We start from the raw sequence: 12131 nt of genomic DNA on the forward strand, positions 1-12131 counted from the left end.
TGAGGCTGACAGTCTTGCTGTAATTGGGAGAAAACGGGCTGCAGCACGTTTGGCAGATTGAGAGTCATCTGCAGCCAAAGTTGGGGTTGTGCAGGCCGCCGAGGGGCTCAGGGCCCCCTGCCTCATGTGGTGAAGAGAGGAAGAAGAGGTCAAATTCTAACCCAGATGGGAAAGTTGGTCCCTGGGGCAGTTTCACTTCCTCTCCTTGCTCTCAAGAATGTGGGGAAAGGCATCATCTCCCCTTGCTGCCAAAGTTCCCTTTGCGACAGGCTGGGGAGGGTTTATAAAAATCTCCTGGTAGAGACAATCTCCCCGACGAGCCCCTCAGTTGGCCTCTGCTCCTTTCCAGCCACTTCACAGCAGAGTCCAAATCCAGAACCGTGTGTGTTTCATGGGCTGGAGGGTGGTGAGGGGAGGGCTGGGTGGCCAGAGGCAAGGAGTGGGGGACCGAGGGCAGTGGTCATTCTTAGCAGTTCCAAGGAAACGGGGCCCTTCTCCCAAGCACCCTGCACAGGCTCAGTGGCAGCTCTGGCCACCTGCTCTCCCATAAGGGTTCCAAACCCCCACGGAGTGCCTCAGAGTGGAGAGGATTCAGGCAAGGAAGACCACAAAGATGATGAAGAAGACAATGAGGATGAGGAAGATTTTGACCATGAGCCACCGGTTGGATGTGACCGACTGGAAGTACTTGAGGATCTCTGAGTGGGCGGCCTCCACGTCCAGCTGGGCTCCCAGCACATTCTCGTCGATCCTGAGGATAGGTTCGGGAGGAGGGGAAAGAGAAGGATGTTGGATTAAAAAGAATGCTGTTGAACTGTATTTTTTATGCATGTATATATTCTTGCCTAAAAAATCCCCTGGATAGAGGAGTCTGGTGGGCTATAGTCCCACAGAGTCAGATACAACTGAAGTAATTCAGCATGAACACATAGAGGAAAAAGCTCTGGAAGGGTAATATAAACAAGTCTTGTCTCAGCAACTTATTAGCTAATGAACCTAAGCCACTCATGTATCCTCAAGTCTCATTTTCCTCAACTGCAAAGGAAGAAAAAAACGATAACACAAATCCTAGGTTTCTTGTCAGGCTTAAATGAGTTATATAAAGTGCCCAACCCATACTAAGAGAATCCAAAACGTCTATATAATTTTTTGCTCATCGGTATTTACTGATTTTTGTCTAATTAACGGTGTGTGCTCAGTTGTGTTTAACTCTTTGCAACCTCATGGACTGAAGCCAGCCAGTCTCCTCTGTCCAGGGGATCTTCCAGGCAGCAATACTGGAGCCCATTGCCATTTCCTTCTCCATGGGATCTCCTCAACCCAGGGCTTGAACCTGTGTCTCTTGCGTCTCCTGCATGGGCAGGCCACTAGGGCCACCTGGGAAGCCTCTAATAAACAGTACTGATTTGCAATAAGGGGGTCACAGAAAATCATGGTCAGGAAACCCTCATTCTAAGTGAGAAAAGAACCTGATGATATGGACAGAAAGTCAAGGGATGAGAAAAGCCCTATATTAGAACATGTCTCTCAGGGTATAGAGAAGCCCTCAGAAGAAGGGCAATCGCTTGAGACATTGCTGAGGAAAATCAAACATTTCCCAGCTGATCTGCATATACAATCCTAAAAATCAAATATAAACTTAGGTCTTTGCAAAGGGAGTTGCTGGGAGCAGGGACCTTTGGCAGCTGTGAGGTCAGAAAAGTTGGTGGAGCCTGGTAATCAAGGAAGAAAGTGAGAGAAAAGGCTGGGCCAGTGGCTGCAAGCCCAAGGTCCTGGCAAGGTGGTCAGGTGTATGACAACCTAATCTCTGTCCAAATACAGAAGCCTGGATTCTACATGACTCCCTATTTATGTCAGAGAGGCTAAAGTCTCAGGTTCCCTAGTTTCTGGTATAATTACATTTCTCAGTGTGGATGCACTGTCATCTCATGCCCAATAAAGCTCATTCATATTGGCAATTATAATGGCTTCACTTAACAAAAATGGAGGAACAACGAATGCAATCTGGCATATAAAAGATTTTAAATGGGAGTCCGTGAATGAAAACTAGTACAAGGGAAGAAGTTACTATCACTCAATAGTAATTTTAAAGAGAGGAAGTTCCTTCTTTATGGAAAAATATAAGCTAATTAATGTAGAAGGAATGAGCAAATTAGAAAATGACCATTTTGCCACACACACTCTCAAACGAATCAGGCAAGGATCACCAGCAGGCCGATACAGAGATAACCTCACCAAGTGCCTCCTGATGTGATCACCTACACAGCCGGCCAAAAGCACTGAACTTAATCATAGGGACAAACAGTGCACAGGGGACTCAAAGTGTCCTCCATGATGACTTAAGTCTGAGTGTCACCACCTTGAACAAGAGACCAAACAGGTATCTCCAATAAAGAGGACCTCATCAAGTGTCCACTGATATGACTGCCTACAGGGATGGCCGAAACTACTGAACTTAAATTTAATCAGAGGGACAAACATCGGACAAACACACGTGTATGACTTTGTATAAGAGGCACTGGTCTCAAAAAAAAAAAAAGTAAATTATCACACACACTAAAAAAGGCAGACTAAAGAGACACAACAGTTGAATGTATGAATGTTGTCTAAATCTTAAATTGAAAGGAAAAGGCTAATTTTTTTTTTCGAAGAGTTGGGGAAATTTGAGTATGGATTGATTATTGGGTTGTGTTGGAGAAGTGTTCAATTTCTTAGGTTTGATAATGATATTGAGGCTGTTCAGGAGAAATACTTATTCTTGGCAGATGCTTGCTGAAGTATCTGGGGATAACACATGATGTTTGAAAAAAACTGTCATGAAGTTTGCACCTACTTTTTTTTTTTTACATACACACAGCTTTGTTTATTTATTTATTGTTCTTTATTTATTTTAAAATATTTGGCTGCACCAGGTCTTAGTTTAGGCATGCAGGATCTCTTAGTTGCAGCATGTGGGATCTAGTTCCCTGACGAGGGATTGAATCCAGGCCCCCTGCACTGGGAGTGCAGAGGCTTAGCCATTGAACCACCAGGGAAGTGCCTATTTATTTTTAATTGGAGGATAATTACTTTACAGTGTTGTGGTGGTTTCTGCTGTATATCAACATGAATCAACCAAAGATAAACACATGTCCCCTCGTTCTTGAACTTCCCTCTGGTCCCCGACCCTGCACCTACTTTTAAATGATTCAGGGAAAAAAAAAAAAAGGTGAGAGGAAGTAAATGTGATAAAAAGTCAACAGTTGGTGAATCTAGGTGAATCATTATAGATGTCCCTTCTGCTATCCTCCCAACTTTTCTATTGTTTGAAATTTTTTAATCTACAAGTTGGAGGGAAAAGGAAAATGACCGAGTAACACAAGGAACTCTAGTAGATCAGTAGCGTTTTTTATACCTTAGAAAAAATAAGAATCACCTATTAAGCATCTCAAAAATACAAGTTCTTCTTTTTTTTTTTTTGCCGTGCTGAGTAGCTTTTGCAATCTTAGTTCCCCATGCAGGGATCAAACTTGGGCCCACAGCACTGAAAGCACTGGGTCTTAATCACTGGACCACCAGGAACCTCAAAAATGCAAATTCTGGAAATTCCCTGGTAGTCCAGTGGTTAGGACTCAAGGGCTTTCATTTCGAGGTTGGATCTCTAGTCAGGGAACTAAGATCCCAGAACCTGAGCAGCAAAGCCAGGGGGGAAAAAAAGGCAAATTCTTAGGTCTCACATTCTACGGTGGGGCCCAGGAGACTACAGGTGGAGAAAGTGAAAAGTCAGCTGTGTCTGACTCTTCTCGACTTCATGGACTATATGGTCCATGGAATTCTCCAGGCCAGAATACTGCAGTGGGTATCCTTTCCCTTCTCCAGGGTATCTTCCCAACCCAAGGATCGAACCCAGGACTCCCACATTGCAGGCAGATTCTTTACTAGCTGAGCCACAAGGGAAGCCCAAGAATACTGGAGTGGGTAGCCTATCCCTTCCCCAGCTGATCTTCCCTACCGAGGAATCAAACCAGGTCTCCTGCAAGAAATCTGGAATAAATCAGTGGTTTCTCAGGAGAGTGCTAAAATCCAGATCCACTGGCATTTGCAGGAAGCAAACACAAGAGTATCTGTGTCTATTTTAAGAATATCATCCTTTCAGAATTTAAATTTCTTGTTCATATCATTGTCCACAAATTTTCTCTCCCTTGTTATTTTCCTTTTATGTTTCAATCTACTGCTGGATTGCTTCTGATCCACTCAACGGAATCTGCTGGCACTGATCCAGTTAATCCAAGCCCCCTGATGCAAATAACACCTGAGGATCCTTAATTCACATTTCTTTCTCAGGGGCACCAAGAAATAACCACTCCTTCCTCCCTAAAATTCTTTCCACCTCAGCTTCTAAGGACATATTTCTTTGCTTTTTTCTCTCATCTCCCTAAAACCTCAGTCTCTTGGACAGATTTTTTCCTTCACCAGGTATACCTGGAATCCATGGGGATCTATTCGGGCCTTATTTTCACTTTGCCCATTGTCTCTGGATGGTCTCATTTACCTCCATGGTTTCACCAAGAAGCTGCTGAATCCTACATCCTTTATCTCTAGCTTAGCCCTCTCTTTTCCGAGCATCAAACCATGCCTCTTGGCTGTCCCTTGAAGTGTGAGCTCGCTCGAGATGTCCAGAACTAATCTCATTCTCTGCACTCAGCACCGGTTCACTGCCTCCTGTGTTCTCTCCCCACCCCCAGATCCAGGAGGACTAGCTCACAGCAGCAACAACTAATGTTTGCTAAACCAAAGAACAAATAACTACTAACACTGAAAAATACTTACGACACTCTTTCAAGGAAGATTAGTTGTCAGGTTGTATATACACTGTAATTCTATTTTTCTGTTTGTTTATAAAAGGCTTTCAGGGACTTCCCTAGGGGTCCAGTGGCTAAGAATCCATCTTCCAGGGGATCCCCTGATGTCCAGTGGTTAGAACTCTGTGCTGTCAGTGCCAAGGACTCTGGTTCTGTCACTGGTTGGGAAACTACAATCCCACACGCTCCAGACTGGAGACCTGGATTCAGTCCCTGGGACAGGAAGATCCCCTGGAAGAGGGAATGGCAACCCACTCCAGTATTCTGCCTGGAGAATCCCATGGACAGAGGAGCCTGGAGGGCTACAGTCCATGGGGTCACAAGGAGTTGGAGATGACTGAGCAACTAGCACTATCATTTTCACTTCATGGGGTCATTAAGCCAGCACATCTCAACTACTGAGCCCCCAAATCTAAACGAAAGATCCTGTCTGCTGCAATGAAGACCCAAAGCAGCCAAAACTAAATAAATAAATAAATTAAAAAAAAAAAAAAGGCTTTCAGGTTTTTGTTTTTTTTGCCGAGCTTCTCCGATGGCTCATCGGTAAAGAATCTGCCCAAAATGCAGGTAGAAGATGCAGGAGATGCTGGTTGGATTCCTGGGTTGGGAAGATACCCTGGAGGAGGAAATGGCAACCCACTCCAGTATTCTTGCCCAGAAAATCCCATGGACAGAGGAGCCTGGTGGGCTACAGTCCAAAGGGTCAAAGAGAGTCAGACATGACTGACTGACTGAGAGCATGTACACACACACACACACACACACACACACACACGTGGGGGACAGACATGGACACACACCCACACATACCCACGGAAGATCTTAGTACATACACACACACACCCCCCCACACACAACCATGGAGGATCTTAGTTCCCAAACCAGAGACCAAATCCAATGGGAAGTTTGGAGTCCTAAGCCACTGGACCGCCAGGGAAGCCCCTAACTCTAACAATTTTAACCATATACATTGGGGAAAGAATACAAACATCTTTTACAAACCTGATTCTTTGAATCTATAATATTTTAATATTCAAAATACATTGTCACCTGAAGAGCTCTAGTGTTTATGGCCTAACTCAGCAAGGGATTCCCTAGATCTCAGGTGAACCAGGTAAGACTCAGTCAATCTTCCTGATTCTAGGACCAAGAGAGCTGTCTTCACAGAGCTTTTAAATTGCCCAGTTGAATATGTGAGGCTGCTTGATGGATCAGTGTTGGGAAATCCGCTTTACACAGAAGGAGGTGTTCACCCAGTTTCACCGGATCAACACCCACGAGTAAAAGCGCCCTGCTAGTGCTGTGGGGCAGTGAACAGCCACCGGACCGGCGCTGCCTGAAGGCCTCGGAGCAAGTGGGCGGGCGGGTGTCAACCTGCGGATTGCTCAAAACGCCCACACCTTCGCTTCTTGAGGTCCTCTGCTAATAGCCTTTCTTCTTGCCAAACTGAGAACACTGAAGTAGCCTGAAGAACTCGGCAAGGTGAAAAAACAGGTTCCTGGCCTCACACTTGGAGATTCTGACTCCACAGATGTGAGTGCAGTGGACTTCCAGGAACCTTCATATTTTTTTTTTAAGAGGAAAAAATATACATTTATAATTAGGTATAGATGATTTAAGATACTACATTAGTTTCGGGTGTAAAACAAAATTTTTATAGGTTATACTGCATTTAAAGTTATTATAGGAACTTCCCTGGTGGTTAGGACTTTGCCTTCCAACACAGGGGGTGTGGGTTTGATCCCTGGTCAGAGAGCTAAGACCCCACGTGCTTAGTGGCCAAAAAACCAAAACATAAGACAAAAGCAATACTGAAAGAAATTCAGTAAAGAGTTAAAAAAGTTATTATAAAATGTTGGCTATATTCCCAGTGCTGTAAAATACATTCTTGTCATTTATTTTATATATAATTTTTCTCTTAAACCCCTCCCCCATCCTGCCTCTCTCCGTTCCCTCTCCCCATCAGTAACCACTAGTTTGTTCTCTATATGAATCTGCTTCTGTTTTGTTATATTCATTCATTTTTTTCCTCTTCATTTTTAAAACTGATGCTGATTTAAAATATTATATGTTTGAGATGTACCACACAGTGAGTCACAATTTTTAAAGGTTATACTCCATTTCGGAGAAGGCGATGGCACCCCACTCCAGAACTCTTGCCTGGTAGGCCACAGTCCATGAGGTCGCTAAGAGTCGGACACAACTGAGCGACTTCGCTTTCACTTTTCACTTTCTTGCATTGGAGAAGGAAATGGCAACCCACTCCAGTGTTCTTGCCTGGAGAATCCCAGGGACGGGGGAGCCTGGTGGGCTGCCATCTATGGGGTCACACAGAGTCAGACACGACTGAAGTGACTTAGCAGCAGCAGCAGCAGCATACTCCATTTACCAATATTATAAAATATTGGTTATATTCCCTAAACTGTACAATATATTCTAGTAGCTTATTTATTTTATACAGAGTAGCCTGTACTTCTTAATCCCTTACCCCCATGGTGCCCCTCCCCACTGTCAAACACTAAATTGTTCCTTATATCTGAGTCAGTTTCTTTTTTGTCATATTTACTAATTTGTCTTATTTTTCAGATTCCACATTTAGTGATTATCATACAGTATTTGTCTTCCTCTGACTTATTTCACTAAGCCTATTACACTCCAAATCTATTCACTGTTGTAACAGTTGTTGCAAATGGCAACATTTCTTTCTTTTTTATGGTTCAGAGTATTCCATTGTATACACCTACCACATTTCCTTATCCATTCATCAGTTGATGGATACTTAGAATGCTTCTGTATCTTGGCTATTCTAAATAGTGCTGCTGTGAACACTGGGGTGAATGTATCTTTTCAAACCAGTGTTTTCATTTTCTTTGGATATATACCCAGGAGTGGAATTGTTGGACAATAGGGTTGTTCTATTTTTACTTTTTTGAGGAACCTCCCTACTGTTTTACACCGTGGCCGCACCAACTTACATTCCCACCAACAGTGCACAAGGGTTCCCTTTTCTTCATTACCCTTGCTACAGTTTATTGGTGGTCTTTTTGATGATAGCCACTCTGACAGGTATGAGGTGATGTCTTATTGTAGTTCTGATTTGCATATCTCTAATGATTAATGATGTTAAGCATCTTTTTGGGTGCCGGCTGGCCATCTGTATGTTTTCTGTGGAAACATATCCATTCAAGTCTTCTGCTCTTTTTCTTTTTGGCCGCCCTATGCGGCATGCAGGATCCCAGTTCCCCAATCAGGGATTGAACTATACCTTCTGCCTTGGAGTGTGAAGTCTTAACCACTTGAGTGCCAGGGAAGTCCCTCTGCTCCTTTGTTTAATCAGGTTGCTTGATTTTTTAATGTTGAGGTGCATGAGCTATTTATACATTTTGTATGTTAACCCATTAGTTGTATTATTTGCAAATATATTCTCCCAGTCAGTAGGCTATCTTTTTGTTTTGTCAATGGTTTTCTTCGCTGTGCAAAACTTTGATTAGATCCCATTTGTTTACTTTTGGTTTTGTTTGCTTTAGGATATGGATGCAAAAAAATATTGCTATGATTTATGTCAAAGAGTATTCTGCCTGTGTTTTCTTCTAGGAATTTTTATAGCTTCTGGCCTTACATTTAGGTCTTTAATCCACTTCAAGTTTACTTTTTTTGTTGACACACCTTGTGGCTTCTAGACCTTAGTTCCCTGACCAGGGATCAAACCCCAGCCCCCGGCAGTATAAGCGCAGAGTCCTAACTGCTAGACCACCAGGGAATTTCCACACTTGGAGTTTACTTTATGGTGTGAGAAAAATGCTCTAATTTCATTCCTTTACATGCAGCTATCCAGTCTCCTCAGGACTACTTATTAAAGAGACTGTCTCTTTAATGGTATATTCGTACTTCCTTTGTCATTGATTCACTGACCAGAGTATGTGCATTTATTTCTGGGCTCTCATTCTGTTTCATTGATGTCTGTTTTGTTTCACAGCGTGTGTTCAGTTGCATTTGACTTTTTGTGACCCTGTGGACTGTAGCCCGACAGGCTCCTCTGTCTAGGGGATTTTCCAGGCAAGAATACTGGAGTGGGTTGCCATTTCCTCCTTCAGGGGATCTTCTCAAGCCAGGGGTCCCACTGGCATCTCATTTGCCTCCTGCATTGTAGGTGGATTCTTTACCACGGTGGCACTGGGGAAGCCCATTTTCATTTCAGTACCATACCATACTGTTCTAATAGTAATCAAAGTTTCAGCAGTAGCTTTGTAGTGCAATCTGAAGACAGGGAGCATGATACCTCCAGCTCTGTTCTTTCTCAAGACTGTTTTTGGATACTGTTGAGTCTTTTGTGTTTCCATACAAATTTTAAAATGACTTGCTCTAGTCTATGAAAAAATGCCATTAGTATTTTGATAGGGATTGCACTGAATCTGTAGATTGCCTTGAGTAGTATGGTCATTTTAATGATACTAATTCTTCCAATCCAAGAACATGGTGCATCATTTCTATCTATTTGTGTCCTCTTCAGTTTCTTTCATCGGTGTCTTACAGTTTTCCAAGTACTGTCCTTTTACTGCGTTATATTTATTCCTTAGTATTCTCTTTGATGCGACTGTAAATGAGTTTCTTTCATTTCTCTGATAGTTTGTTGCTAGCAGATAAAAATGAAACAGATTTCTGTGAATTACTTTTGTATCCTTCAATTTTACTAAATTTATTGATGAGCTCTTTTTGGATTTTCTATGTATGGAATCATGTCATCTGCAAACAGTGACAGTTTTACTTCTTCCTTTAAAATCTGGATTCCTTTCATTTCTTTTTCTTCTTCTGATTGCTGTGGCTGGAACTTCCAATACGATGTTGGGTAATATAATGTTGAGAATGAGCATTCCTGTAGCTAATTTCAAGGAAATGGTTTCAGCTTTTCACCACTGAGTATGGTGTTAACTGTGGGCTTATCATATATGGCCTTTGTTATGTTGAAGTATGTTCCTTCTATGCCCACTTTGTGTAGTTTTTTTTTTTTTTTAATCATAAATGGATGTTGAACTTTGTCAAAATCTTGTATTTGCCTCTACTGCAATGATCATATATTTTTCTTCAATTTATTTAATGTAGTATATATCGCATTGATGGATTTGTAGATATTGAAAATCCCTGCATCACTGGAATAAATATTCCCACTTGATCATGGTACATGTTTTTAATGCATTGTTGGATTCAGTCTGCTAATATGTTGAGGATTTTTGCATCTATGTTTTATCAGTGATTCCAGCCTGTAAATTTATTTTTTGTGATATCTTTGGTTTGATATCAGGGTGATGCTGGGTTTGTAGAATGAGTTTAGAATCATTTCCTCCTCTGCAGTGTTTTGACATAATTTGAAAAGGATAGGTATTAACTCTTCTCTAAACATTTGGTAGAATTCACCTGTGAAGCCATCTGGTCCTGCACTTCTGTTGGAAGTTTTTAAAAATTACTGATTCAGGACTTCCCTGGTGGCCCAGTGGAAAGAATCTACCTGCCAATGCAGGGGATATGGGTTCAATCCCTGGTCTGGGAAAATTTCACGTGCTGGAGGGCAACTAAGCCAGTGTACCACAACTACTGGAGCCTGCAGCCTCTAGAGCCCATGCTCTACAACAAGAAAATCACTGCAATGAGAAGCCTTCACACTGCAAAGAGAAAGTAGCCCCTGCTTGCCACAACCAGAGAAAGCCCACCCACAGCAATGACGACCCAGCACAGCCAAAACTAAGCAAATAAAAATTTAAAAAATTACTGATTCAATTTCATTACTGATAATATCTGTTCCTTCTATTTCTTCCTAGTTCATCTTGGGAGATTAAACATATCTAGGAATTTGTCCATTGCTTCTAGGTTGTCCATGTTATTTGCATATAGTTTTCCATAGTAAACTCTTTTGATCCTTTGTATTTCTGTAGATCAGTTATAATTCTTCCTTTTTCATTTCTGATTTTTATTGTCTTAGGCCCTCTTTTTTTTCTTCTTGGGTTAAGTCTGGCTAAAGGTTTATCAATCTTGTCTATCTCTTCTTAGTTTCATTGATCTTTCCTATTTTTTTGTCTTTATTTCACTTATTTCTGCTCTAATTTTTATTACTTCTTTTCTCTACTAACTTTGTTCTTTTTCTAGTTCCTTCAGGTGTAAGCGTAGGTTGTTTAGTTGAGATTTTTATTTCCTGAAGCAGACTTCTACTGCTATAAACATCCTTCTTAGAACTGCTGTTGTAGGAAGTCCCACATATTTTGGATTGTTTTCATTTTCATTTGTCTCCAAGTAATTTTTATTTCTCTTTTCATTTCTTCAGTGATCCACTGTTTGTTTAGCAACATATTTTGTAGCCTCCACTTGTTTTGTGTTTTTTGCAGTTTTCTTCTTATAGCTGATTTCTTCTTCTTTTTTTTTAGTTGATTTCCACTCTTACAGCACTGTGGCTGGAAAAGATGCTTGCTATGATTTCAATTTTATTAAATTTACTAAGACTTGTTTTGTGTCCTATCACAACCCACTCCAGTATTCTTGCCTGGAGAATCCATGGACAGAGGAGCATGGCAAGCTACAGTCCATAGGGTCACAAAGAGTCAGACATGACTGAAGAGACTTAGTACACATGTACATTTTGTGGCCTAGCATGTAGTATGTCCTGGAAAATGTTCCATATGCACTTGAAAAGAATTTGTATTCTGCTGCTTTTGGAGAATTGTTCTCTATATTTAAGGCCAGTGCCTAAATGACACATTATTGACTTCTTATCTGATGTGTCCATTAATAGAAGGAAATGGCAATCCACTCCAGGACTATTGCCTGGAAAATCCCATGGACAGAGGAGCCTGGTAGGCTACAGTCCATGGGGTCGAAAAGAGTTGGACACCACTGAGCGACTTCACTCACTCATTCGCTATTCAATTCCTCCCTTTATGTCAATTTCTCTCTTTATGTCTGTTAATATTTCCTTTACGTATTCAGGTGTTCTTATCTCTGGAGCCACGGGACTACCAGGAAAGTCTCCCCTTGCTGCTTTTACTATTCTCTCTTTGTCTTTAATTTTTGCCATTTTAATTACAGTGTGTCTTGTTGTGGTCCTCTTTGGAGTTGATCCTGTTTGGGACTCTCTGGGCTTCCTGGACATGGATGTCTATTCCTTTTTCCAGGTCAGGAAAACTTTCAGCAAGTATATCTCTAAATATGCTCTCTGTCTCTTTTTCCCTCCTCTGGAACCCCTACAATGCAGATGTTAGCACACTTGATGCCCTGGAAATCTCTTAAACTGTGTTCACTTTTTTT

At 41.7% G+C, this 12131-nt stretch overlaps 1 protein-coding gene across 2 annotated transcripts in view; it reads right to left on the bottom strand.

Moving 5' to 3' along the window:
* STX5 (syntaxin 5) overlaps positions 1 to 12131 on the bottom strand; it is a 28390-nt gene continuing 16259 nt past the window's right edge. For both annotated transcript variants that reach the window (XM_061406708.1, XM_061406707.1), the window contains exon 11: positions 1 to 751. In XM_061406708.1, coding sequence (XP_061262692.1) covers positions 592 to 751 — 160 coding nt within the window. In that variant the 3' untranslated portion in view covers positions 1 to 591. The remainder of the gene's footprint in view (positions 752 to 12131) is intronic.

The sequence above is a fragment of the Bos javanicus genome, chromosome 29 (assembly GCF_032452875.1).
Source record: "Bos javanicus breed banteng chromosome 29, ARS-OSU_banteng_1.0, whole genome shotgun sequence".
Taxonomy (NCBI): Eukaryota; Metazoa; Chordata; class Mammalia; order Artiodactyla; family Bovidae; genus Bos; species Bos javanicus.